General features: G+C 61.5%; 2 protein-coding genes across 5 annotated transcripts; both read left to right on the top strand.

The window, feature by feature from the left end:
* Positions 1 to 357: 357 nt before the first annotated feature.
* Positions 358 to 6,084, top strand: RFX5 (regulatory factor X5; the record flags this gene model as incomplete). The annotated part of the gene is made up of 11 exons (XM_084303346.1): positions 358 to 461; positions 977 to 1,107; positions 1,671 to 1,704; positions 2,098 to 2,180; positions 2,341 to 2,466; positions 2,683 to 2,811; positions 3,235 to 3,304; positions 3,607 to 3,808; positions 3,991 to 4,088; positions 4,249 to 5,182; positions 5,411 to 6,084. Exons 2-11 carry the CDS (start codon positions 989 to 991, stop codon positions 6,082 to 6,084), a joined length of 2,469 nt encoding a protein of 822 aa, XP_084159472.1. The 5' UTR covers positions 358 to 461; positions 977 to 988.
* Positions 5,493 to 27,220, top strand: PI4KB (phosphatidylinositol 4-kinase beta). Of its 4 annotated transcripts, none has more exons than XM_084303254.1 (12): positions 5,493 to 5,607; positions 10,979 to 11,924; positions 17,709 to 17,753; positions 21,374 to 21,601; positions 21,771 to 21,998; positions 22,195 to 22,304; positions 22,831 to 22,935; positions 23,598 to 23,721; positions 23,811 to 24,076; positions 24,250 to 24,382; positions 24,722 to 24,842; positions 25,418 to 27,220. In XM_084303254.1, exons 2-12 carry the CDS (start codon positions 11,007 to 11,009, stop codon positions 25,597 to 25,599), a joined length of 2,460 nt encoding a protein of 819 aa, XP_084159380.1. In that variant the 5' UTR covers positions 5,493 to 5,607; positions 10,979 to 11,006; the 3' UTR covers positions 25,600 to 27,220. The 4 variants fall into 4 exon arrangements, with proteins under 4 accessions (XP_084159380.1, XP_084159382.1, XP_084159381.1 ...); XM_084303255.1 differs by lacking the exon at positions 5,493 to 5,607 and adding an exon at positions 5,703 to 5,931; XM_084303256.1 differs by lacking the exon at positions 17,709 to 17,753.
* The last annotated feature ends 81 nt before the right edge of the window (positions 27,221 to 27,301 follow it).

Consider the following 27,301-nt stretch of genomic DNA (forward strand, 5'->3'; position numbering starts at 1 on the left):
CATGCACACGCACTACCTGCACGCACACGGTGCATGCACACGCACCAACCGCATGCACACACAGTGCACGCGCACGGTGCATGCACGCGCCCCACCTGCACGCACACACCCACACTGCGCGCGGACTGCACGCGCCCAAACTCCTTTACCCTCGTGCTTCCTCCCCCGGTCCCGCCAATCAGGAGCCTGTTACTAGGCAGACTTCACCTCGCGCTGCCACTCAGGAGACCGGGCCCGCTTGTATCCGGGTAGGAAAGCCGGATCGTCCAATCGCATTTCAAGCGGGCGCAGTATCCGGGCAGACCTGCCGGGCCGCAGCCAATCGGAAAAAAGCGGCCGGCGGGCGCGGCGGGCGCGGCCCGGCGGGGCGCAGCGCAGCACTTTCGGTTCCTGTTGCGCGCGGGGTCGCGGCACGTGGCGGGGGCGGCCCCGGGAGCGGAGCGGGCCCGGAGCGCCCCGAGGTGGGTGGGTGGGGGCCGGGACGGGACGGGCCGGGCGCTGCCCCCCGGTGTCGCTGTGCCCGGGGACCTCCCCTCGCCGTGTCCCCGGAGCCCGGGTGCTGCCCGCCAGGGGGCTCCCGGTGCGCCGGGTCCCCGCGTGCCCGGCCCCGGTCCCCGTGTCCCTGCCCCTGGGGTCCCCTGGGGTCCCCTGGCCCCGGGACCTGCCCTTCCCGCTGTCCCCTGACCCCGGGTGCTGCCCTCCTCGCGTCCCCTGTCGCTCCCTGTCCCCTGGGGTCCCCCACCCTTGGGGCTCTGCGGGGCGAGGGCGGCTCCTCGTGTCCCCCCGGGCATCCCTGGCCCCTGCCAGGCCGGGGGGGCTGGGGACAGCCGCTGCCCCTGCAGCCCCCCCCGGGGCCCTTGCCCGGACGGGGCCCGGCACCTTCAGAGCAGGACGGGGGGACCGAGGGTGCCGGGGGGGGTGCGTGGTTCTGGAGGGGCTTCCTTCCCTCGCTGAGTTTTTGGTTGCCCCCCACCAGGAGCCCGATGCCATGGCTGACGAGGAGCCGAGCGCCCCAGCTGCCAGGAAGGGAAGTTCCTCGCCCAGCACCTCCCGGAGCAGCACCACGGAGCCCAGCACGCTGCTGCAGAAGCTGCGGAGCACCATCTCGTAAGGGCCAGGCTTGCTCGTACCCGGGCAGCTCGTCCCGTTAGTCCGACCCTGCCGACAGCGGTGCCATTTAATCAGGCTGATTAATTGGCAGCCCCAGGGACCGGAGGGACGAGCGGCGCGGTGCCGTGCAGCTCCCTGCCTTAGCGCTGCGGGCGGCACGGCCCCAGGCGCGCACTGCTTGGTCCCTGCACTGCTGGCAGTGTTTGTGCCTGGTTCGGGTGGAAAAAACAATGTGGAATTTCGCAGTAGCATGGGCTGGTCCACTAGGAGTGTGCGGGCCGTGGGTTTATGCCCATCCTGCCCTCCCCAGTGTAAGGGTGGAGCACGCGGCACCTACGGGCAGGGGCTGAGGGTCTGGTGGGGCTGCGGGTGCTCAGCGGGTCCCGGAGCATCGCGTACAGGCAGCCTTCGGCTCTCGGTACCGCAGTGCATGGGGCTGGGGCTGCCCTGCTTGGGAGCTGTGCAGGAGCTGGGTGGGAGCAGGCAGGTTGAGAAAGGGGCTGGGGCTCGGTGGTGGTGTCTGGCCCTGCCCTAATGCCTTCTGTCTCTGTCCCGTGCAGCAAATCCGTGCAGAACAAAGTGGACTCCATCCTGGTGAGTGCCTCTGCGGGATGTGGCACTGAGGGTGGGCAAAAGCTGTGCCCCCCCCTTTTCTGGTGGGCTCCCACCCCTCGTCTGGCTGGGCTGGACCCTGGGTTCTGCCGGATCCCCCATCCCCTTGGGTCGGGATCTGCCTGCAGGGAGCTGCACGGGTTGGCCCCTTCCAGTCCCCGGAGTTCTGCCCTGCTCCACACGGCTGCATTCATCCCGCTGCCTCATGGGCAGGCTGCATCGGCCCTCACCAGATGCTTGGGTTTAAACCCCCCATGAGTTACTGCCAGGAAGGGTAACGAGAGCGCTGCCTGCATCAGCTGGTCCTGTTCTGGATCCTCAACCTCTCTTTGTCTCTGGTCCGTTTTCCCCTCCCTCCGGACCCTTTGACCGTAGCAAGATGTCCAGAAGTTTTCAGACAACGACAAACTCTACCTCTACCTCCAGCTGCCATCCGGGCCCAGCCTGGGGGAGAAAAGGTGGGTGCTGGAGCGAGCTGGGGCTGTGTTTGGGGCTTGGCTGGGAGAGCAGGGGCCGGCGGGCTGGCAGTGGGAGGTGGCCGCAGCTCTGCCGTCTCCTGGCCTGCTTCTGCTGCTTTTCTGCTAATTCGGCGCTCGTCTCGTGTTCCCCGGGGAGCAGCAGTAGCCTGGACCTGAGCTCGCTGAGCACAGCCGAGTACATGCACGCGTGCAACTGGATCCGGAACCACCTGGAGGAGCACACAGACACCTGCCTGCCCAAGCAGGACGTCTACGATGCCTACAAGTGAGCACGGGGACAGGCCTGGCACAAGGAGCGGCTGGCCCCGGGACTGGGCTGGCACGGCAGAGCCCCGGGGGGGGGGTTCGGAGGGCAGCGGGTACCCGGGTGTGTTTGGGATCAGCCCTGCCCAGCACTGAGCAGGGGAGGAGTGGACGTGTGGGGAGGGCAGCGAGGGCTCGGGGACGTTCCCCTGCAGCTCTGTCTCTGCCTCTCCCTTAGGCAATACTGCGATAACCTCTGCTGCCGCCCTCTGAGCACCGCCAATTTTGGGAAGATCATCCGGGAGATCTTCCCAAACATCAAAGCCAGAAGGCTGGGAGGCCGAGGACAATCAAAATATCCTTCCATGTGCCCCGCTGGCCGGGGAGGCCCTGGGAACCGGTCCCTGTGGCAGCAGCAGTCGAACTGGTGGCAAGAGCTGCTTGGTCTCCAGTCACTCCCATTTACGAGTCCGTGCACAAGATGGTGTTCTGTAGCTTCTGAGAGGGGCTGGTTCCTGTTTTTTCAGCTCCTGAAGTTTCAGCTTGGTTACCCGAGGGCAGCTTGGAGCTGCCGCGTCCCTTCCATGCACCCCGCTGGACTGGGAGCAGCGTGGGTTGGCGCGGGGCCGGACGCTGCCCCGAGTCAGAGACGAGCCCAGACCCTTTCGGCAGTGCCAGGCGGCGATGGCGTGAGCCCTGCAGCCGCATCCCTCCGAGCCGTAACCCGTGGCCTCTCGCGGCTGTGTTGTGTGGCTGACAGCCCTTAACCTTGCCAAACGTACTGCTACAGCGGGATCCGGAGGAAGACGGTGGTCAGCCTGCCGCCCCTGCCCAGCCTGGATCTCAAAGTTACGGAGACTGTAAGTCCTCGGGCGCCTCGGCTCGAGCTTTGCCAGCCCCGTTCAGGCAGGGGAGCGAACCCCGCTCGTTAGATCTAACGAAGGCAAGGGGCAGAGGGGTGTCCTCTGCGTTCCCATGGGCTGTGGGGCGAGCGAGGCCGGGAGGAGGTTCTGCTCTGTCCCCTGAGCCTCCTGAAGGGCGGACGAGGTACGTGCCTGCCCGTGCAGGCTTGTGACCTGCTGGGGTGTCCGGATCAGGCCCTGTGTGCACCTGGGGAGTCCTGGCCTGGGCCAGGGAGGCTCACGGCTTGTCCTGCCGGCAGCAGTCGGAGCTGACGGACCTGGTGCAGTCCTACAACAGCGAGGTGATGGAGGCGGCCTGCGCCCTGACCTGCGACTGGGCCGAGAAGATCCTCAAGCGCTCGTTCAACAACATCGTGGAGGTGGCCCAGTTCCTCATCCAGCAGCACATCATCAGCTCGCGCTCAGCCCGGGCCGACCTGGTCATGGCCATGGTGGTCTCAGGTGGGTCTGCGGGGGGGAGGGAGCTCCTGGCACCCCCCAGAGGCCCCTGGGGACCCCGGAGCGGCCTGGAGGCCCAGGGAATGGGTTTCCCCCACGGGTGTGGGGGAGCACAGAGGTGGCTGGGTGCTGTCCCCCTTCCGTCGGGGTTTGTCCCTGCCTCATCCCCTGCTGTGTGTCTGCAGAGAGCACAGAGAAGCTCCACCGTGACGGTCGGTCCCCGCTGGCGGCCAAGAAGAACGGCCTGGAAGCTTCAGAGAGCGGCGACAGGAGCCAGGGGCAGGTGAGGGCCTGAGCGTGCCCGTCGGGAGCCAGGAGGCCGGGGTGCCCGTCTTGCCATGGGTGCTCAGTCTCAGGAAGCAGCGGGGACGCCTTGGGAGCAGCCCAGCCCTGCACGAGGCTGCTGCCACATCTCTTGGCTCACGCCTCTTTCCTGCTTGCAGAGCAAGAAGGAGAGCAGCCCCAAGGCCTCCGTCCCGCCACGGCCCGAGAAGAAGAAGCTTCCAGAGCCCCCCCGGCCGGCGAGCAGCCCCCAGGTGAACGCCCTGGTCGCCCGCCTGCCCCTGCTCCTGCCCCGCATCCAGCCCGGGGACAGACTGGTGGCTCCCGGGCCCACGGCCGTGCGCTCCTCCCCACCCGTGCTGGCCCCCAAGCTCACGGCCGCCCCCCTGGCGGGCACGGTCAAGGTGGCCCTGCCGCTGCCGGTGGGCTCGGTGGGCTCAGCGTCCCCGGCGCTGCCCCTGGGGCTGGCCCCGGGGGCGAACGGGGCGGCGGGGCTGCTGAGCCAGCAAGCGGCCGTGCCCGTGCTCAACATGCTGCTGCCCGGCGTGGGGGGCCCCGGCGCCGAGACCCCCCCAGCGCCCCGCAGCGCGGGGACCGACGGCCCCGGCCCGCAGGACTCGCAGCGCCCCAAGGTCGCCAAGCGGCCCCCGGAGCCCCCGGGGGCTGCGGCCGGGGCCACGCCGCAGAAGCGGAGACGGGGGCGGCCCCGCAAGCGGCCGGAGGAGGGGAGCGCGGGGGGGGCCCCGGCGGAGCAGGAGCAGGCGCGGGGGGCCCCGGGGGCGGCGGAGGAGGCGGCGAAGCCTCACGGCGGGGTGGCCGCGGGGCCCGGAGGTGCCGCCGCCACCGGGGACCGGCTCGGGGCCGTCCCGGTCACCGGGGGGGAGGGGGAGGAGGAGGAGGAGGAGGAAGCCGGCCCCCCCCGCGCTGACACCGGGGCTGCCGAGGGGCCCCCCCCGCCGCGCGGTGACGGGCACAGGGCGGGGGCGGCCCCCGCGGCACGGGACGGCCCCGGGCTCCCGGGGGGCTCCCCAAGGGGGGGTTCCCCGGGGGGGGGCCGGGCTCTGCGCGCCCCCCAACACCTAGACCCGGGGCCGGGCCCCGCCACCCGCCCCCCCCCCCCCCGCCATTAAAAGCCGTGTACAGCCGCCTGTCCGTCTGTCTGTCCGTCTGTCCGGGACCGGGCTGGGGGGGGGGGACCGGGAGGCACCGGGAGGGGGGGGGTGGGGGGGGGGGGGGAGCCGTCGGGGCTCGCCTCGGGTCCCCCAGGAGGGGCGAGGCCAAAGGGGGTGGGGCTCCATTAGGCCACGCCCCGCTCTGTATCAGGCCCCGCCCCTCCCGGAGCTGGGCCCCGCCCCCTCCACTCTCGGGGCGCCGCCGGGCCGCCAGGGGGCGCGCTCGGCCCCGCCCCGCCGCGCTCGGCCCCGCCCCCTCGGCCCGGGCAGCCCGGGGCCGCCGGGGCCTGCGCCTGCCGCCGCTCCGCGGGGCCCCTCCCGCACCGCCACGGCTCCGGCCCCGCGCAGGTGAGCCCGGCGCCGCCCCCCCCCCCCCGCCACCGCCCCCCTCCTCCGGGCCGGACCGGGCCGGGCCCGGCGTCGCTTTTCCGGCCCGAGTCGGAAGCGGCCGCGCCGCGGAGGCCGGGGGGGAGCCGGGGCTGCGCGGCGCTCCTGAGCCGCCGCCTCCCGCCGGGCGGGGCCGGTCCCGGTCCCGGTCCCGGTCCCGCAGCCCCGCGCCCTCCCCGGCACAGCCGGCACCGAGCGCCCCGGCCCAGGATGCGGCTCCCGGACAGCGCCGCGCACCGGCACCGGAGCCCCGGGACGCGGCGGCGCGGGGCGGCCCCGCAGCAGGTAGGGGCGCTCCGGGCCCTGCCCAGCCCCGGGGGCGCTCCCCCGCCGGGGCCGCCTCCCGCGGGGAACCCCCGGCTCCCCCCACCCCCCCCCCCAGTTCTCTCCGCCCCGCGGCGGAACTCGGCGGGGAGGAAGCCGGGCCCGGACCCGTGAGCGGTGGCGGGGACCGGGAGGCGGCGCCCGGTGCCCGTGGGGGGCCTCCCGGTGTGGGGCGTGCTGGGGACGGGGCGGCGGAGCTGAGCCCCGGGCACCGCGGGGGCCCCGCTCCTGAAGGGCTGGGGCAGTTCGGAGCCGAGAGGCAGGGGCAGGAGCTGGGTTCAGGGTAAAGCGCCGGGGTTCGGCCCTCCCCGGGGCTGTGCGAGCTGCGGAGGAGGAAGGAGCGAAGGAAGGAGCGAAGGAAGGAGCGAAGGAACAGCTCGCAGCGGGCTCAGGGCACCTGCCGGCCCCACCTGGGGCTGCGGAGAGCGGTGCTGAGCTGTCGGGAAGGCAGGACGGGCCCGACGGGTGCTTAGGAAAGATGCCGCAAAGCCAGAAGTGTGAACGCTTTGCCGTGGAGGGATGTTTGCAGCAGGGAGCTCGTGGCGTCTCCCCGTGCAGGAGCCGAGGAGCTGTTGAAGCCGTCCCGCAGCGCTCCGTGCAGCTCCTCGTTCTGCTGCGCCTCTCATCGTGCTGCAGACTTCAACTCTGGGAGTGAGTCCTTGTTTGCTCTGTGCCAGCCCTGGCGTTGCGGCTGTCCCGGAGCCCCGCGAGGCTGAGCTGGAGCAGGGCACTGTCACAGCAGTCCCCTGATTTCAGGTGTTTTAGGGGTTCTAGGAGCCACAGGGCGCTGTCAGCAAGCTCAGGCTGCCCCTCTGCAGTTGCTTGGGCTGCTGCTGCTTCTTCCACTGGAGCATCGCTTGCAGCCCTCTGTTTTTATTAAGAAAGCTGCTGGGCAGGTGTGTCAGGGCTCCGTGGTGTGCATCCTCCAGAAGCGAAGCTGCTTTTCGTTGGGGAAAAAGCCCCAAAGCAGCGCTGCCATGCAGTGGGGCAGCTTTACAGGAGATCTGTCCTCGGGGTGTCTGGAGCCTGGTATTTCACTATTTCTGTAGCAGACCGGGACACGCGTGCTGTGCATGGGCTGAATCTGGTTCAGCCGAGTGTGAAACACAGGTGGCAATCCGGCTGTGCCGGCGCTGAGGCTCTTGGAAGGGGATTTTGGGCTTGAAAGAGGAAGCAGCCTCCCCCAGCGAGAATTTCTCGCCCTCGCTAAAGCTCGTAGCGTGCTGCCGATCTGCCCGGGGTGAGCCGAGTCACTGGCACCCCGCTCGTGCCTCAGTTTCCCCAGCCCCTGGGCCTGCTGGAGCTGCTGCGAGGGGTGCCCTGAGCTGTGGTTTGCTCCCCTTAACGCAGTGGAGGGGACTGGAAGCCTTCGGCCCACGGCATGGCTCCGATACGCTCCGTGTCTCCATCCTAACTCGTGGCCCTCCCCGAGGCAGAGCAAGATGTAGAAGGCCGTCAGTGCTGAGCAAAACAAAAAGTAACGCAGTGTAATAGGGACCAGATGTCTTAGCGAGGCTTCATCCTGCACTTCTGGGTGTTTGCCAGGGCTAATATTTCTTATTCCAGTCAGGCAGGAGGGAGACTTTTCTTTCCTGTAAAGCCACAGCTCTGTTCCAGGAGATCTCCCTTTGCTTTTGTTGCTCCTTGAAGGAGCTGCGTGCTCAAATCGCTTCACCAACGTGCCGCTGCCTCATCCAGTTTCTGTGCTAACGGGGGCTTCCCTTTATTTCGTGTTTAATCACTGGCTTCGGTGCAGTTCCGCCAGAGAGAAACTTGGCCCGTTATGGCTGTGGGTGGAGGATGAGCCACATGAATTCAGCTCAGCCTGTTTTCCAGCCTGCGTTGCTTCATTGTGTGTAGCCGATGGGATTTGTGGCCCCGTTGAGAGCGGCCCTTTGGAAGCGGGGAGTCACGCCGAGCTGCGGAGGGAGGTAAATAGCGCGTTTGGCAAATGGTGGTGCGACTCGCAGAAAAATGCAGGAGGCAGGGAGGGGAGTCCCTCGCCGGGAATTTGGGAGCGGGGCTGTGTCCTGGGCCGGCTCCAAACGGCCCCGCTGCCAGGATGTCGCTGGAGGAGCCGGGTGTGGAAATGCCGGGGGGGCTGAAGAGCAAAACAAAACCTTGGCGCGCTGGCTCCACAGCCGTGCCCGTGGTGCCGAGGTAACCCTGCAGGCCCGTGGGCGGATTTATCTTGCGTAGGTCCTTAATCCAAGTTTAACCCACTCAGCAGTTACAAATCTCTGCCGGGTTGTCCCTTCGTCAGTGCAAAGCACTGCGGGGCGGGGGCAGAGCGAGCCTCGCGTTCCCGATCAACCTGGAAGAAGAATTTGGGACTTTGGGCTGGCCGTGGGAAAGTCAGTGCTGGCAGCGACTGCGTTTTGAAGCACAGGTGCCTCGAAAGCATTGAGAGAAATTGTGCGAGCCTGGTTTAGATGCCAAGTCGGACCCAGCCTATTCCGTGGGGGTTTGACATCCAGAACTGCAGCCAACCGGTGCGGCAGAGTCCCGGGGCTTCTGCCTGTCTGAGGCCGCCAGACTACGGAAATAAGGAGAATGTAAATATTCTTTCTCCTGGGGGTTGGGACGAGGCCTCCTGTGCCCCTCGGGCCCCTCCGTGGCTGGTAGGAGGGAGGGCAGGGTTGCCTCTTGCCCAGTATTTTGCTGAACCTTCACAGGATCACCCACAGAGCGGGTTTACATCCTGCCTGGGGGGCCGAACGAGAAGGAAGAAGAAAGGGGCAAAGCTGGTGAGATGGAGGAGCTGCTGGCCCTGCCTTGCTGGAAATGGAACTGCAGGGGGTGAAGCGCTTTGCCCAGCCCTTGCAGGGAGGATCTGGACCTGGCCTGAGGCGTCCTGAGCTGGGAGCTCTCTTTACCTTTTGTATCAGGTTTCAAACGGGCAACTGATGGGGAGGGGGATCTAATGGCATTGTAACAGCCTAAGGAGAAGGACGTGGAAGCGTTTGCCTGCGTCAGTCGGGCAGTTCAGGCTGCTGACAGAACCAGGGGGGTGCTGTGGGTGGGAGCAGCCCAGCAGGGAAGGCAGCAAGGTGCTGCTGCGCCCCGGCTGTGGCTCAGCAGACGCCAGTGCTGGGTTTGTGCCTCTCCTGGTCAGCACCGGCCATCCCACGTGCCTCGATGGGAAGGGTCCCAGGACTGCTCCTGCTCTCCCGTGACCCCTTCCTTCCTCGCGCCCGGTTTCACGCCGTGTTTCTCTGCCAACCCTGCCTGGGTCGTGCTGAAGGCTCCCCTCTTCGCTGGTGCAGTGCTCATTTAAAAATTGCATCGTGTGGGCTCTCGTGGGGCAGTGCTGGACTCACCGAGAAGGAAAAACAACTTCCTTGTGCTCGCAGGGTCTTTAGGATCTAATGACCACAAATATTTGAAGCATGTGGGATTTGGACCAAAGGGAATGGCAAGCACAGAGGAAAATGTTGTGCAGTGCTGCTGTGCGGGCCGAGTGAAAGATGTTATTCATATTAATTCAAAGTGCTGAACTTTGGTCAGGCTCTTTCACTGCCTCGTTAGGGCGTAAGTGCTTCTAAAACAAGAGGAGGAAGCTGGTCTCTGGAAGCCAGCGCGTGCACCTGGATGTGCTGGTGGTGTTTCCACTCGCCACGGCGCCGGCACCGACCCAGATAGCGGCCTTGGCCGCTCGTCCCGGCGCGCTGCTGCCCTAATTAATTAGCCTGCCAGGGAGGTGGCGCGGCGTAAAGCGGCGTCCCCGCTGCCGGTGGTCCCAGAAGGAATTGTGCTGGGAATAACGAGGCGCCGCAGCCCCGGGATGGTGGCAGGAGGGGAGTCGGCATTCGCTGTGGAGCGCTCGTCCTCGAGGGTTTGTGCTGCAGGCCGGGGCTGAACCTGTAATCGCCTGCACAAATAAGCAGATAAAACAAGGGCATTAAGTGAGCGGGGAAGAACCTTGGTGTGAGAACCTGCTGGCACGGTTTCTGTGGCAAAATCGGGGCTGGGGGCTGGGGGGTGAGCAGAGGCAGAAAATTGTTCGGTGAACTTTTCCAAAGACCGTCGTTTTTTCCACCGTGCTGGACATGAAAAGCAGGAGGGAATTGGCAATCTGCTTGCAGCGCTTAACATTTGTAAAAGGCATTGTGCCCTGCTGCTGATCACGAGCTGTCTTGTTGGATCGTGTGAGCAATAAAGGGAAGCAGTCAGAGCCGCAGTAATGATGTTGGAGTGAATGGGGTGCCTTATTTTATTTTTAGAGGGCGATTTCACTTGGCACTGGCCTTCTTTATTCTTGCTGGCTATCCATAGAGGTGCGCGGCTGCTCTTCTTATCGAGATGGGAAACCAGGAAGCGTGTTCAGTCCTGCATTTATCTTATTTTTAAAGTGCAATTAAGCGCTAATCATTGGCAAGGATGCATAATCTGGGCATTAGTGCCTGGACTTTGAAAACAGGGCCATGACGAAACCTTGGATCTTGCTCCAGAGCTGCGCGCGCTGGCCAGGACGGTCGGGGAATTTCACCCTCAGAGCACCCCGTCGGTGCTGTCGGCATCGGTCCCAGAGGGGAGGTGAAGGTCTAAAAGCTTCATGCAGGGTAAAGCCTTCATGCGGGATAAACCCGGCCGGGGACCCTCTAATCCCCAAGGTGGCCACACAGCATCGCGGCGTTCCTTTCCTGGCATACAGAAAGCAACCTGGTTATGTGGTTATGGTTTTTTTCCCCTCTCTTTTTGGCTTGCTCAGTTTTTTTTATTGTCATGGTAACAGGGGAATTTGTTGTAGTGGCTGATAGATGTTTTGCAGCTCTTTCAGGCCTGGGTGGCAGGGGTACCAGTGAGGCCATTAGAACCCCAGCAGCCACCTCGGTGTTCCTGTTTTGGGTTGGCCACCTGGGTCCATCCTGCCTAGACAAAGCCTTTTTGGAAAGGTTTGCCCCAAATGTGCGTCCCAGACTGGATTGCTGCTTTCCCACCTTCAGCCTAGAAGCTCTATCCCACGCAGCCTGCGTCCCTGACTCCTTTTTGTCTTGTTTTTTTTCAGCTCTGAAGCGTGCAGACCCACCACTGCTATGGGAGACTCCGTCGGAGACCCGGCGCCCGGCTCCGCGCCGCAGGGGAACGGCGGGACGTCCCTCAGCGTCATCACCGAGGGCGTCGGGGAGCTGGCGGTCATCGACCCCGAGGTGGCAAAGAAGGCCTGCGAGGAGGTCCTGGAGAAAGTGAAGCTGATGCACGGCGTTTCCTCGGACAGCTTGACAAAAGCAGCTGATGGCAGCGAGGCGGAGCGCGCCCCGCGGACTGCTGTGGATTTGCCCAACGGAGACGTCGTGGAGGGCTGTGAAATCAGGTGCTTGGACGATCTGCCCAGCACAGCCTCTAAGATCCAGGAGGAGGATGAGACCACGGCCAACACGGTGAAAACTGCCCGCAAGCGGCAGAAGAATAACTCTGCCAAGCAGTCGTGGCTCCTCCGGCTCTTTGAGTCCAAACTCTTTGATATCTCCATGGCCATTTCATACTTGTACAATTCAAAGGAACCTGGTGTGCAGGCTTACATTGGGAATAGGTTGTTCTGCTTTAGGAACGAGGAGGTGGACTTCTACCTGCCACAGCTGCTCAATATGTACATTCACATGGACGAGGATGTGGGGGACGCGATCAAGCCCTACATCGTGCACCGCTGCCGGCAGAGCATCAACTTCTCCCTGCAGTGCGCCCTGCTGCTGGGCGCCTACTCCTCGGACATGCACATCTCCACCCAGCGACACTCCCGTGGGACCAAGCTGCGGAAACTCATCCTCTCGGACGAGTTGAAGCCAGCTCACAAGAAGAGGGAGCTGCCGTCCCTGAGCCCAGCGCCCGACATGGGGCTGTCTCCTTCCAAAAGGACTCACCAGAGGTCCAAGTCGGATGCCACGGTTACCATCAGCCTGAGCAGCAATCTGAAGCGCACAGCCAGCAATCCCAAAGTCGAGAGCGAGGAAGAGGTAATGGTGGGGCTCTCCGAAACGCGGCCTGAGAGGGGGTGCCCGCAGGGACACGCTCGGGGGTTGGTTCTCATCTCGTGGCTCCTCTGCTGCAGGATTGCTGTCCGGGTAGCTGCGAAGGAGGCTTTGATGCCGCTGTCTTTTAGTGAGCTGGCCTTAAAATTCACACGGAGGAGAGCCGTTGGCCCGGCTCTAGTGTGCAGTGTGTGTTGGCACAGGCTGGCGTCGGGGCTGGGGGCTCAGAGGCTCCCCGCAGCCCCCCCATCCCGAGCCGTTCCCCTCCCCGGCCCCGCAGCTTGTCCCTGCCGCGCCGAGCGCTCCCCGCGGGGATCACCGGGGAGGGAGGCGCGGGCAGAGTTTCTCTGAAATTTCATTTCCATAGAAAGCCGGGTTCGAGGAGACGTTGCTTTCATCTGGAGGCTCGGAGGCACTTTGTGAGCGTGGGAGTGCCGCTCCTCTGGTTTCGCTCGAGGAAGCTGAGGCTCTGAAGGGGGAATTCTCGTGGTGCGAGGGGAAGGGGGGATGTGAGATGCAGATAAAGCAAAGAGCTGGGTTAGCAGGGCTGAGCTGCTTCCTACGCCGCTGAATTCCCACCCCACTTGGGCAACTGAAGCTGGTGTCTGTTTTGCAATCTAAAGCCATCCGATCCCTGCTGGAAATCTGATTTCCTCCCTGTCCCAACCTGTTTGGATCAGGCCTGTTTGCAGGAAGGGTGCTGGGCAGCGGAGGGCTGGGAGCTGCTGCTGCTGCCCAGGGCAGCAGCCCTCCAAACCTGAACCGCTCCCGTGGGCCTTGCAGCGCTCGCTGTTCGGTGTCATGAAGTTATCCACGCAACTTTGCTTCGGCTTTGGTGCTGAGCTGCGGTACTGGCGCGTGCGGGAGCCTCCGTACCAAGGCACTGAGCGCAAACCCTTGCTTGAGCAGAGCTTCCCCCAAAGAGAATGTGGGTTGTTCGCTTTGTGCATCTGCTGACAGGGAGTTTTGGAGCAGGAGGGTGAGCAGCACGCTGGGGATGTGGGGCTGGAGGGAATCAAGCTGGAAGAACAGTCAGGATTCTTTGTTTTTGCCGCTGTGTTTTTGCAGGGCTCAGCACGAGCATCGACCCAAGGGGGTGGGAGGTGCCAGGCTGAGACCTGGGCATGGGCTGGGAGAGGAGGACGGGGAGCTGAGCCGGTGCTCGGAGCACAGCAGCGCCTCTCCCCTGGCCCTGCCCGGCCGGGACGGTTCAGCCGGCTCGGAGCAGGCTCCCGGTGCCTTTCCCGGCCACCCAGACCCCGCTCCAGGCGCCTGCTTCCCAGGGTCATCCCCGCCTCGTGCTGAGACCTTGCCAGCTGACTTCCCCGCTGCTCCGTCTAGACACAGGGATCTCGTGACGGTTTTCGTAACGGGGGAAGATTTCTTGGCTCTTCTGCCTCGCCCAAGATTCCCTCTGCTCCACTCTGTCCTGTAAATCGGTGAAGGGGCCGCGTGCTTTCCTGTCTGCACAAAATTTAGGAATGGCACGTTGGGAAACGGCTGTGAAGGAGGTTGCAGAGCTGCAAAGCGTCGGTCAGCCAGGCTGGAAATGCTTTGGCCGACTGCAAGCTAAAACCACCCTGCCCTGCTCCACGCACCGCTGCTGCTCCTGGGCCAAAACCCAGGCGGCCGCAGGGCACGTGGCGTTAGGGGACGGGGACGGGGACCTGCACGGTTGGAAACAACTGGCTGCTGGAAGGCAGGACGTGCGGAGGTCTCATGCTCACGCTGGCTGCAGCTGCTCAAATAATGGAAACCGAAGCTTTACATAAATTATAGATGAAAGGAGCGCCGAGAATAGTTTCTCTTGGCAATGTTTGAAACGTATTTTGATCCAGAGGCCACGCAAGCTGTTTAAACGTTGCGCAGCGATGGGTTTACTCGAGGCGCCGTGAGAGCTTTCCTGGCCTCTGAATGTCCCAACCCGGCTTCCTGGGGCTGGTGTTTAAGTGCTCGGAGTTACTGCCCGTGCAGGAGACCCGCAGTGCCCTGCGTTCCGGGCTGCTCTGAGCTACAAGTGGTTTTCCCTCGGTCCAAGAGTCCATCGGATGCATGGATGGGGTCACACTAGGACCAGCCCTGAGCTCGTTCCCCAGCCCCTCTTAAACTTGAGTTTTTGCAGGAGTAAAAGTTCATCTCTGCTCGTCTGGGGGTTCTTCTGCCTCTGGGTGCTGCCGTGTCCCTGCCGTCAGTGCCCGAGACATTGAGACAGGGGTCGAGATCCCACTGGGAGGAGGAAAAATCAACTCCTGGCACCGAGAGTGGCTGGGGGGTGCCTCAAAGGGACCCCAGAGTGCACAGCCTGAGCCTGGCTGGTTTTGTTCCGTTGGTGGTGGTTTTTTGTTGTTGTTGCTGTTTGCTTTGTTTTGTTTTTTGTTTTGTTTTTTTAATGAAACCTCTTCCAGACACCTTTGCAGCAAGCCCTGCAAGGTGCAGAGTTCTCCCAGTGCTGGCGTGGGGGGATTTGTTGTGCAGACAGATCAGGCTTCCTCTGCAGCATGCAAATACGTTTGCACCAGTTCCTCTGCAGGTAGGTGCTGAGCAGCAGCGGCGCTCACCCACACGCCAGCCCCGTTCTCACCCAGCAGCAGGCACACGAGGGCCGGGGCTCGCTCCGCCAGCGAGGTCTCCGTGAGCCTGGGCTCGCATCACCGGGCAGGGACCCCACAGCACCGCGCTCCGCATCCACCACCTCTCAGCATTTCTCCTGGTGCTGTCGCTTTTGGAAAATGCCTTTCAGGGCCGAAACCCCGCGGCTCCCCTCCGAGTTAGAGCCAGAGCTGGGTGCGAGCCACTTCCCTCCGCAGCCTGCCCCAAGTTCTCCTGCCTGGTCGGCTCAGCACCACCAGCCCCATGCAGGCACTGAGCCTCGGCCCCTCATCTCCCCCGGCACGTTGTAGCTCAGCCCCTGGCTGCGGCTGGAGGAGTTGGTGCCATGGTGCTGGGTCCTGGGGGGGTCCTGGGGTTGTGGATGCGCCCGGGTTCTGAGGTCCTGCGCCTGGATGCGACACCTGGACGGACCCAAGGATGCTCCGGTGCCTGGAGGCAGGGCAGGCCGTGCGAACAGAAACGCTCGGCTCAGCCGGTTCCACTAGTCAAGCGAAAAAAACCTGTAATTAGAAAGCTGCTAATTGAATAATCGGGTAAGAATCTGGGTTGGCGGAGGGAGGGAGCGCTGTGACGGCAGCTCCTGCAGTGCCGCGCCGCGAGCAGAGCTTCCCCACGCTGCGAGCGCTGCCCGCGGGCTGGGGGGAGTGCTGCTTTGCTGCTTTCCTTTTTCTTTTTCTTTTTTTTTTTTTTAGCAGCCACATCATCAGCAGGATCTTGAGCAGTCAGGGCTCGTATGCAAAGCTGTTTATGTCTGCATTTCTGCACAGCTTCACATATCAGCCTGCGTGCTTGCAAGCAACTTCTGAATTGGAAAGCTACTTTTTTTTTTAGTTTTTAGAGGTTGAAAGCTTTCCCTTCGCTCCTCCCATCACAATCTACCCAAGTCTTTGGCCTCTTAACTCCTGGCTCTGGCTCCGGCAGGCAGGGTGTGGAGGAGTTTGGCCTTTCACCTCAGGAGCTGCACCCTCACGATGCCGGTGAAAGTGCCTGTTCTGGTAGGGCTCGTTTCTCCCCCGCTGCCCTGCAGCCACACCAACGGGCTGCAGGATGGCTGCTGGGGTGGCCACGCGCTCCGAGGCAGCGCTGCCAGGTGTGTCCCGGTCCCGCAGCCTGGTCAGGGCTCGGAGGCTCGGCCTCTCTCCTGTCCCTTGGGGTTTGGGGGGCTTCCTGCCGCCTCCCCTTGGCTGTGGGGCAGCGCTGGGCATCCTGGTTTGGGGGTCTCGCAGCTGACAGCCCTGCCTTTCCCCGAAACGCAAGGTGTGGCTCTCAAGGGCTGCCTTGCTTTGTTTCTTTTTGTTTGTTTGTTTTTAAGACACAAAACACTGCCATCCGCAGGAACCAAAAGGTTTGTTGTTGGGTTTTAGGAGCAGTGTAAGCCCTTCTGGGGGGGATTTGGGGAAGTGAAAGCATCCCTGCAGGGCATGGAGTGCTGAGCTCACTTCGGATGCTTTACAAGGAGTGCTGAAGTTATTTTTGTTGGTCTGCTGCTGTGTGTGTACGGGGTAGAAACTTGTGCTCAGAGTCCTGAAGTCTTGGAAGCACCAAGACCTCGGCCTTCGTGCCTCAAAGCCCCAGTGCAAAGCCTCCAGGAGATGAGCAGGGATCACAAACGGGTGTGAGAGCTCCTGAGGGCCACGACCGACTGGAAATTACGCTCCGCACATTGAATTTGGGTGGGCCAGCCCAAAATATGAAATGTTCAAGGCTTCTTGTTTCCTAGGTGACAAACCTGGAAGCTTGCTGGCACTCGGCTCCTCCGTGTGTCGGGCGTGCGGGGAGAGGCGGCGTGCTGCAGGCAGCGTGGCGTGCCTCCACCTTCCAGCCCTGCCCACAGGAACGGGGCTCGTGCCACCCTGCTCGCTGCCACCAGCAACTTCTTGAAGCGTCCACCGAGCACTGCAGGGAGGAGAAGCCAGGGACATGCTGAGTTTCGTCCCTTTTGCCAAAAGGGCTGCTCCGTGGTGGTTTGTGCCCCGTGTGGGCATGGTGGGCTTGTGGTTTTTGGACTGGCTGCTGTAAAACTGCCTGACCTCTTTGGAGGCACCACCAGACACGAAATGGAGGCCCCAAAGCTTCTTCCCTTGGTTGGAAAGCCTTCGGGAGTTGGAAAGCCTCCGGTGGCTGAGCCCTTGGGGCTGCCGTGGGCTTTCCTGCAGCCTTGTTCTGCAGGGGAAGGGAGCGGGGTTAGGCCAGCCTCTGCCCCAGGTTTATGTGCGTTGGAGTCAGGGGAAGCGAGGCTGCCGTGCCCCTGAGATGATGTTGCTGGAAGCACGAGCAGGTGAGGAGGAGCCGGCTCCAAGCACATCCAGAGCTGCTGAGGTTGTGCTGGGGGCTTGGGCGCTGAGCTGCGCAGCTCCCGCGTGGAGGCTTGCAGCCTCCATGGTTTTCACTCGGTTTGCAAGCAAACCCTTTATTTATTTTTTGTTTTTTCCCTCGGTCAGCTTTGCCCAGTCTCAGCACTGTTAGGGGTTGTTTTATGTGGTCATGAGGAAGCTATTAATTTAAATGCTATTATTGCTTATGGTAAGATTAAGCCTGATGGAATTAGCATATCCCGGTAATTAACATGCTAAAAACAGACCTGTTTGTTTCTTTTGGGGAAGGGAACTTTACAAACCAATTACACGTCGGTCTCAAGGGGGTGAAGCACCGTTACTATTTCTTTTTGTAAGAAAATAAAGGATTTACGGGTTTGCAGCAGGGCACTGCAGAACTCACAGGTTTGGCCTTTGGCCTCCACTGAGCAATGCTTCTGAGCCAGCTCAGAAGAGCTGCAGGCCCGCTCCAGGTAGCAAAATAAAGGAGGAAAATGGGGAAAAGCTGTGGTTTCTGGACATGTAGCAGAAGTGCATACCGACAGCCCCGCTGCCTGTGGGGTCCCAGGGCCGCGGGGCGCTGCTGGAGGTCGCGCTGCTCCGGGAGCATCCGTCACCTGCCGGGCTCGTGGCTGGGGCTTGGAGGAGCCTCTCCCTAGCCAGGAGTCGAGGTAGCGATGCTGCCACGGGGAGGAACAAAGTGAAAGGGGATGGTTATGAACCTGGAGCTAAACTCTTGCTTTTTCTCCCCCCCTCTCCCTCCTTCCTCTCTCTCCTTTGAAAAAAAAAAACCACCACCGCCACCCAAAACCTGCCACCAAAATCCCTTCCATCCATTTCCCAGGAGCTCTCCTCGAGTACGGAAAGCCTTGATAAATCATTCTGTTCCGTAAGTGGCCCGTTTTGTTCCTGCGCCTGGGCTGCCTGGCTTCCGTGTTACAGCAGCATTTCCTCTGTCTCATGAAAATACTAAACCCCGGCGCCTGGCCGTGCACCACGAGCAGCGCTGACACCAAGCCGTCCCGTAACGTACGATTTTTTTTTTGCACTGCTTGAGCCTGGTTTGGGGAAAAGCAAGCCTTCTCTCTGCCAGCGCCCGTGCATGCGCTCCGGCTCTGCCCCGTGCGCGGGCAGCAGCGCTCGCCGGGGCGCCGCTCGCAAGGGAACTTTCCCTGCTCGGCAGGGAAACGCCGGCTGAAACGGAGCTGTGGGCAAATTTCCTTGGACCGGTTTGGCTAAAACAAACCAGAAAGCCTCCAGGGGCTTGGGAGTTTGACCCGGTTGCTCATCGCTTAAAAAAGGCCGCGAGGGAGAGAGAAAAACCCTCGTGCTGGAAACGAGCCGTGGAGGCAGGGGAGCAGCCGAGCTGATGCTGCCCAGTTCTGCCTGAGCATTCGCTGACCTTTGCATCACGTCGTTAGCAGATGAAAGAGGAAATGCTGTTTCCTTGAATTTTACTTAAAAGTTCTCTGCCAGATGGGATTTAATTTGCTTCTTCCACCAATCATTTTTCCCTTCTTTCTCGTTGCACTCCGGTCTTTCAATCAACCCCCCGTGTTTCCCTAGCAGACCACTCTTTTGAATCGAACCTCTTTTTGGTTTTGAATCACCGGCATCTTTCTCATTTGTGTCACTCTCCTCCCAGTGCGTGTGTTCTCCGTTTGGGATTTCTAGTGGGCTTCCACACCTCGAACATGTAGTCCATGATCAAAAGCACAGCCCGAGGCAGCAAGGCGCAGTGCCTCGTGTGCCCGCATCCCCCCGCAAGGCTTTGCGTGGTGAGCTCCAGCTGCAGAATGTGTGCCGGGCTCCCCTTCCTCCCAAGTCCTCCAGTGCCTCCAGAAAGAAGCACGAGCGCTGCAAGGGGCGCGCTGCGAGCAAATGCAAGCAGAAAATCTGCAGCCGTGGACGTTCCTGAGGCTCTGTCCCAATCCCCCCTCTGCCGTAGGCTCCCCCGTTATGTTTTTCCATCTCCTCCGACTCCGCTGTTCGGGCTGCAAAGGACAGGGAGAGTCCCCTCTCCCTTGTCTGGGAGCTCTTCCCTTCCAGGCTTTGCAAACCCTGGTCATTTATCAGGTGCTTGAGCACGGCAGACCATGACTGCAGCACTCAGGGTTCTTTGCAAGCGTTTATAGCGAATGTATAAACCTGCTGCAGGCACCTGAGCGTCAGGTGAAGGCAGGGAGATGGCGAGGGAGCTGCTTCGGGTGGAGGAGAGGTGGAGGGCAGGGGTGAGAGCAGCGGAACCGCAGAAGACATTTTGGCAGCTGTGGCCAGGCGGCAGCCGATGAACCCCCAGCTTCCTGAGATGCTCGAAGCTGCTGTGGGCAGAGCCACCCTGGAGCTCCAGTAGCTGTGGGACAGCCCCGTCCCTGCGTCCTGATGCTTCTGGCAGTGCCACGAAGCCGTCGCCCGGTGCTGGACGTCACCTCCGCCTGAGCCGTCGCTGCTGGTCGCAGGAGGAGGTCTGGCCCCGTGCAGGAGCAGCGCCCCACGGCTCTTCCTCCTGCGGCGCCTCTCGTGGCCTGTGTCATAGCAAAACATCAACAAGAGCCCTACCTAACTGAAGAGGAGGGATTTATTTTTTTAAAAACAAAAACAAAAAACAAAACTCTGCCAGCAAAATGTTCTGCTGAAGTAAAAGTAAATGGAAGAAAATCAATATTTACATTGGCTCGGAGTGACAGCCCGGTCCTTTGGGTAGGCAGATTAGGGAAAACCATCTCCTTTCTCCCTGTTCGCTCGGCTGTAAGAGCGCGTTGTTGTTACCACTCCGATGCAGCCACAGCCTGGCTTTCTTCAGCTCTTTGGGGAAGCCAAGGTGCGTGCCTGCTGCAGGTCAGGGCTGCCCCGGGTTCAGCTGTTGCCATTTCCCACCACCGCCAACTCTCTGCAGCAGGATGCGAAACGGCACAGAGCTTTCTGTGCTCAGCCCCTGGAGCACAAAAGGCTGGAGCAGAGTTTGGTGGGACGAGTTTGGGGCTGGGTGGGCTGGGGAGGCCGTTTGCTGGCCACGTCTTCCTGGCTGAAGGAGCCAAGGCCTGGACACGACCGTGGAGGTGCAGAACGTGGGCTGGACGCGGACGAGGTGCACCCAGGGCCAGGACTGCTCCCCTCCCGCAGCACGACGGGGAGCACATGGCAGAACCGCACGCTTCACGAGTGCCTGGGGATCCCGGAGCAGCGGGGATTCGCTCTGCGTGCTGTGGAAGCAGATTGATCGCTGCTGCTGATACGGAGATCGATACTGCCCTGGACCAGGATGGACTTTGCTCTTGCGCTGCTGCTCCATGCGGGCACCTTGAATTGCTGCCTGTCCCACTGGGCACGATCCCAACCTCCTGCCACAGCGACTCTCATCGAGTTACTCTGCTGAGATGAGCAATGCGTTGGAAACCTGGCTGCGTTCAGGGGCCGCCGGTCAAGTACAGGTCACGCTCGGAAACCTCCGTGCCCGGAGCGCAGCAGTTCCTCCCCGGAGCAGCCTGCGGTGGGCGAGGAAGGAGCGGTGCTGGAAGGAGCTGAGCACCCACAGAACACTGCTCTGCTCTGCGCAGAAACCGCGTGAAGTGCATCCGAGAAAAACGGCCGCAGAGGCCAAGGATGCGTTGGGCCGCCAGGCGAGGGCACCTCTGCTGCACGTGCAAGCAAGGCAGGAGGGAGAGCAGAGCACTTTGGAGGAAGGGGCAGCGCTCAGCCCTGAGTCTGGAAGGATTTTTGATGTGGACTACAGCCAAACCAATTGGCACCTGCCCCTTCCCAAAAGGGAACGACTGGAGTGATCCTCCTCCCCCTCTTCTACCATTTCTTTATTTTGCTGCGTAACCTTTCACGGCTCTCCGACGTTTTTCTTTGCTTCCTTTTCTCACGCTCCATGGCTTTTTGCATGTGCATTTCCAGCATGATTTGTGCAGTGAACACTTTGCAAGTTTAATTCTGCATCTTTAATGGCGAAATCAGCCACAATCATTCATTGTTCTGATTTGAAAGCTCAGCTGTGAAAAGCGGAGCAGAGAGCCGGCCTTCACCTGCAGGGCATGGGGTGGCTCGAGGACCAGAGGGGCTGCAAAAGCTGCAGTTTGGGCTTTGCAAAATGGTTGGATTGAGAACCGATGGAGGCCTTGGGGTGAGGACAGACAGAAGCCAGCGCAGAGTCGGGCCGCGGCTGCGGTGCGCTCCCTCTGCTGGCTGCGGGCTCGCCGGAGCCGCGGGGCAGCGCTGGGGACCCTGAGCAGCTCCTGGGGCCAGGGTGGGATCTCCGGGCCCCCGGCGGGAGGGGAAGCGCTTGGATCCTGCCCTGCCCCGCAGCCGGATGCTGAGCCCGTCCCTCTGGCCACGGGAGCATCATCCGAGAGCAGGCAGGGTGGGACAGGAAGAGCCTTCGTTGCTCTCCAGAGTTCATCCCGGTGCTTTTAGATTGCAGAGCCTGATAAAAAAAAAAAAAAATCCAGTGTCCTACTGACCTTTATAACACTCTCCCCCCTGCCCTCCTCCCCTACAACTTTTCAGCCTGTCAGACTTGCTCCCGAGAGAGAATTCATCAAGTCCCTGATAGCCATCGGGAAGCGCCTGGCCACCTTGCCGACCAAAGAGCAGAAGACCCAGCGGCTCATCTCGGAGCTGTCGCTGCTGAACCACAAGCTGCCAGCGCGTGCCTGGCTCCCGACGGCCGGCTTCGACCATCACGTAGTGCGGGTGCCCCACACGCAGGCAGTCGTGCTCAACTCCAAGGACAAGGTGAGCACGGTCAACGCGGGAGAAGAGTTCCTGGCGGGCTGTTGTCCCCAGCACACCCCTTTTGTTTTGCGTGCACCCCGCACGGCCGGAGTGCGCTGTGCTGCATCCTTCAGCCTCCTGGCCCCTTCAGAGCCCACGCCCCAGTAACAGTGGGTTTCGCTTTCCCCAGGCTCCTTACTTAATCTACGTGGAAGTACTTGAATGTGACAATTTCGACACAGCGAATGTGCCTGCCCGGATCCCCGAGAACCGCATCCGGAGCACGCGCTCAGCCGAGAACCTCCCCGAGTGCGGCATCACGCACGAGCAGCGGACCAGCAGCTTCACCACCGTCCCCAACTATGACAACGACGACGAGGCTTGGTCTGTGGACGATATTGTGGAGCTGCAAGTAGAGGTGAGGCCGGGCGTGCCGGGCAGGATTTGTCTCGCGGCACGGTGCCCTTTCCATCCTGCTGCTGGGATCCAGCACCGCAGGCCCTTGATGGCGGCGATCAAGGCCAGCTCCTGCCGGGAAGGGGCAGCCCCTTGTGGTGGCAGATGTGTAGAAATGCTGCTGCTTCATTGCACCTCTCGCGTTTTTCCCCTCCCAGCTGCCGGAGATTCACACCAACAGCTGTGACAACATTTCCCAGTTCTCCGTGGACAGCATCACCAGCCAGGAGAGCAGGGAGCCCGTGTTCATAGCTGCTGGAGATATCAGGTGAGGCTGGCGTGCTGAGAGCATCCATTTGTTTTACTGGGGGGTGGTTAGGAGGCTGGTCTTAGTTCAAGTGGGAAAAAGGAGGGGTGCAGAGTCTGCCTGGTAGACTCCCGGAGAAAATTCATCTGCACGGCTTGAGGAGGGTCTGTGCTAGGCAGTGGTGGCAGGGTGTGAGAGCCCTAAGTAGAGGCTTTGGGCTGGAATAATCCTCCCATGCTTGCTTGAAGAGCTGCTGGGAGACTCCTGCTGTACCTCACTGAGACCCCAGCTGTAGCTCTTCCCAAATGGATCGCACTCTTTGCTCCCCTCATTCAGCCCCTGCGGCTGTGCTCGTGTCCCGGCTCCTTTCCCACTGGCGAGGGGGAGGACGTGGCCCTGGTTTGCATTTTGCTCCAAGCCAGGTTGAACTCGTGAGCTTTGGGAGGTGCTTTGAATCAGGCTCTGGGTGCCCGTGGGGATGGTACTTCCCATCGAACCGTGCACCCCGAGCACGGGGGTTTCGCTGCTTACGGGCTCTGTCCTGCAGGCGACGACTCTCGGAGCAGCTGGCGCACACCCCCACGGCCTTCAAGAGGGACCCTGAGGACCCGTCTGCGGTCGCCCTGAAGGAGCCCTGGCAGGAGAAAGTCAGGTAGGGCCAGGGGGCTGCGTGCACCGGGCTGCTCGCGGCGTTGCAAGGATGTTGTGTGTCCTGCAAACACCAGAATGTGGCTCTGAGATTTGCCCTGTAAATAACTGAGTGTGAGGCCCTTGGCTCAGGACACGGTGAATGGGGAGGCGGAGAACAGGGAGCAGTGGCTGTGCTGGAGGAGGGAGAAAATCCATGACAGATTTGCTGTTCTTGCACTAGGCTTTGAGGGGCTTTACCAGGCATTTATAGGCTTCTTCTATGGCATAGCAATTTGTCCCATCCCAAAACAAACTCATTTCTGTTCCTGGCCTCAGAGCTGTGCATCCAACCCCCACATTTCTCCTTGAGCAAGAGGGAGAGCGTTGTGCTCTACAGATCTGGGAGGGGTTATCGGTGTTGTTCTGACGGAGGGCTGTGGGATTCAAGGAGAGTACATTCCCTTCTGCACTCCTCCAAGATGTCTTGTGGTGCAGGCAAAGTTTGCCCCCTAGTTTGGTCAAGGCTCAGTGTGCAGTTGTTGCAGTCCTGGGCCATGGAGCTCATTCTGCTGCAGTCCCAAGCGAGCTGCTACTTTTCCAGAGGTTTTCCTTGCCCCCAGATCCCCGATGGGAAACCTGTGGGCTGCCTCTCTCCCTTTCCTCACTCTTGGTCCTTCTCCACAGGAGGATCAGGGAAGGGTCCCCGTACGGCCACCTCCCCTCCTGGCGCCTCCTTTCCGTCATCGTCAAGTGCGGGGACGACCTGCGGCAGGAGCTGCTCGCCTTCCAGGTCCTCAAGCAGCTGCAGGTGAGATGGGACAGGGGCTGGCGGGGGCCGTGGCTGCACGGGGCCTCCCTCACGCCCTGGGCACTGAGCTTTCCTTGCTCTCTCTGCAGTCCATCTGGGAGCAGGAGCGTGTTCCCCTCTGGATCAAGCCATACAAAATCCTCGTCATCTCCGCCGACAGCGGCATGATTGAGCCGGTTGTGAATGCTGTTTCCATCCACCAAATCAAGAAGCAATCCTTGCTGTCGCTGCTGGATTATTTCCTGCAGGAACACGGCAATTACAACACCGAATCCTTCCTGACGGCCCAGAGGAATTTTGTGCAGAGCTGTGCTGGTTACTGCCTGGTGTGTTACCTGCTGCAGGTCAAGGACAGGTGAGTGTCCACACCCCAGCACAGGACTGGTCGCAGTATCGCTGACAGAGCTGTGTGTTCTGCTGGGATTCTTCCTGTCATCCCTGCGTGCGGCAGGAAAATCCTGGGAGGAGGCAGGCGGGGGCCATGCACACACTTGGGGTTTAATGGAGGCTTTCCCCTCTCCTGCTCAGGCACAATGGCAACATCTTGCTGGATGCAGATGGACACATCATCCACATCGATTTTGGGTTCATCCTTTCCAGTTCCCCCAGGAATCTTGGCTTTGAGACGTCTGCCTTCAAACTCACCACTGAATTTGTGGATGTGAGTGAGCGGGAACGTGGTGGCGAAGGGTGCTCGCACTGTTGGGGAGGTGCAGTGAAACCTTGGCAGCGGGGACAAAGGGCTGGGTTGATACCAGTGGGTTCTTGGCCAATTCTTCAGCCTCAGCTGAGTTGTTCTTGGGACCCAGCTCCAAGTTTTAATCATCCCAAGATGACAGCTCAAGGTGCTCTCTTTGCAGCGTGGGTTCACTCATAGAAGTTAAAGTCCCTACAGATCTGCTTGTGCCCCTCCTGCTGGCAGTCCCTCGGCTCGAGGCATGCCGTTTTCCTGGCAGTTCTCCGTCCACTGCCCTCCACCCACCCTGCCTCTGCCTTCCAGGTGATGGGTGGGCCAGACGGGGACATGTTCAACTACTACAAGATGCTGATGCTGCAGGGTCTCATCGCTGCCCGGAAGCACATGGATAAAGTCGTGCAGATTGTGGAGATAATGCAGCAAGGTACGGCGATCTGGGGGCCCTGGAGCCGGGTCCGGGGGGGGCACATGTGAGCCAGACTGCTTTGGGTGCGGGCTGCACAGAGCATCGCCCCAAAAAATCTTGGTGACCCCTGGTGCTTGGAGGAGAGTTTGCAGGGTTGGGAGAGGTTGGGGGAGGTCTCATATCTCAGGAGGCTCTGGGCAGCCCTGCTGGGGCCTGCGGGCTCCACCGAGAGCTCCCAGACCTTGCTGGAACTGCACAAGGTGTGAGGATACCTGGGCTGCACTGAGGAGCAGGAAGGGGGCAGAAATGTGCCCGTGTTAAGGGCCGAGCATCAGTGTGCCTCGGGGAGCCTGACACACACCTAAGGGAAGGGGGATGCCATTGCTGCGGTGCAGGAACAAGCTGTAAATATCCCAGTGCTCTGCATCAACGGGACACAGCAAACCCTGGCCACCGGCCGAGAGCGGTGAGGCAACGCCTGTGCCACAAACCTGCCTCGGAGCCAGCGACAAGGGAAGGAGCCCCGCTGGAGGCCGCGGAGCCCTTCTGGAGCCCAGTTCCCCCTTGCCAACCCTGCTCCTCCTGCCTTGCAGGTTCACAGCTCCCCTGCTTCCACGGCTCCAGCACCATCCGCAACCTGAAGGAGCGTTTCCACATGAACATGACGGAGGAGCAGCTGCAGCTGCTCGTCGAGCAGATGGTGGATGGCAGCATGCGCTCCATCACCACCAAGCTCTACGATGGCTTCCAGTACCTCACCAACGGCATCATGTGATGGCAGCGGGCCGCCCGCTCCCAGAACAGCTCCTCGCCCACCGTGGCACCCAGCCTGGGCCCGAGCTTCACCCTCTCCGGGGAAGAGGTCTTGGGCCTCAATGGTAAAAGTATGCTGAGTCTCAGCATCTTCCTGGGGATGGTTTTTTTTTGCCAGACTCTTAAAAAAAAAAAAAAACAAAGCAAAGAAACGAGACAAAACCAAGCAGTTAAAGCAAGAAAAAAAAATCCTACCTGTGAAAAATCAAAGCATAAAGGATGATGCGGTAACCATTGATGTGATGCGCCCGCCGAGTCTGGTGAAGGCCAGGCAAAAGCCAGCAAAGGGCCTCAGGACATTGGGTTAGCTCCAGACCTCATGCAGCCACCTCTTCCTCCCGTCAGTATTACACCTGTTGGTGCCCTGTGAATGCTCCCACAATGTTGGAAATGTTTAGGAGCTGGGGGTGGAAGGGGGGGAACAGGGACCGACCCCACCCTTCAGCGTCTGATGTGACTTGAGCTGGTACCACTTGAATGCAGCAGAGCGGAATCCCGACGGCCCCTGCCCTGCATGTTCCCCTACTGCAGCCTCTGCGTTATTCAGCCCCTTTCTTTGTGTCTCACAACCCTGTCCCCCCCACCTTGTGGGGTGAGGGTCCTGTTGTACCACTGCACGTAGGTCACTGCTCCTGCCTCGTCCTGTGGCACCTGCCCCATCTCCCACCACCGGTACGTCAAGGTTGGGGTTCACTGAGGCTGGCACTCACCTGGGGTGTCTGCATTGCCTCGTGCTCCTTTTGAGCACCTTTTCTTTCTTTTTTTTTTTTTTCTTTTTGTTTTGACTCTGTTCCAGCGATTTGGGACTGTGAAGCTTTTGCCCTCCCAGTAGCAGTAACGTCTGCTGTGCCCCACGCTGAGTGCCGGGACACAGCTGGCAAAGGCGGGTTCCTCTGGGGAGCCCTGTGGAGGGTTTCACCAGAAGCAACGGGACGGGAAAGAGGCAGGAGCAAACCGCCCGGTGCTGCCCTGGCTTCCCCCAAACCGGGCCAGAGCTCGCTGGGCGCAGCCTGGGGCGGGGGCACCTGCGGGTGGATGGAGCAGGCGCCCTGGGACGACCCAAAGGAGAAGGGGATTCCTGCGCTGAGGACGTAACCCCAGCAGGCTCCGGGAAGGACACCCGCAGCCTGGCTGCTCCCCTGGCCCCGGTGCTTTGGTCTGAGCTCAGCCCCCCCCCAGCCCGTCCTGCTGGTCAGAAGGCGAAGCCCCACCAGCTGCCCCCCCACCCTCCCACCCCGTGTCCGTAGCTCCGGGTGCCGTTCCCTTGCCCAGTGCACCGGTGTGTAGCCTCCGACGTCCTGAGTCTGTTTGTTTAGCACTAATTATTTGTCATGTTGATTATTTAGCATTAAAAACCAGAAAATTCTATTTTAAAACGCTGGGTTCCAATGGCCAGGAGGTGTTCAGGGCTGGGGAAGGCCACTGGGCCCCTGAGCTTATGCAGGGGACCACCACCATTGACAGCCCCCCCTCCCCATCGTGTTGTATTCCTTCCCCCCCCCCCCCCCCCCCCCCCCCCCCCCCAGTTCCCCAGTTTGGGGGCTGCTGGGGTGGAAGGGGGGGGCTCAGGGCAGCCCAAGGCCCCTCAGGGGAGGCAGGCGGGGGCGGGGGGGACCCCACTGCGGGGCCCGACCACTGCTGGCCGCAGCGGGCAGGAGAGCAGC

Source organism: Netta rufina, assembly GCF_964035555.1.
Source record: "Netta rufina genome assembly, chromosome: 29".
Lineage (NCBI taxonomy): Eukaryota > Metazoa > Chordata > Aves > Anseriformes > Anatidae > Netta > Netta rufina.

Bases quoted from the DNA above. Each gene is read 5' to 3' on its own strand.
- PI4KB (XM_084303254.1), top strand. From the start codon at position 11,007: ATGGGAGACTCCGTCGGAGACCCGGCGCCCGGCTCCGCGCCGCAGGGG. The intron at 11,925-17,708 runs GTAATGGTGGGG...TCCATTTCCCAG, and splicing joins AAGTCGAGAGCGAGGAAGAG to GAGCTCTCCTCGAGTACGGA. The intron at 23,722-23,810 runs GTGAGATGGGAC...CTCTCTCTGCAG, and splicing joins AGGTCCTCAAGCAGCTGCAG to TCCATCTGGGAGCAGGAGCG.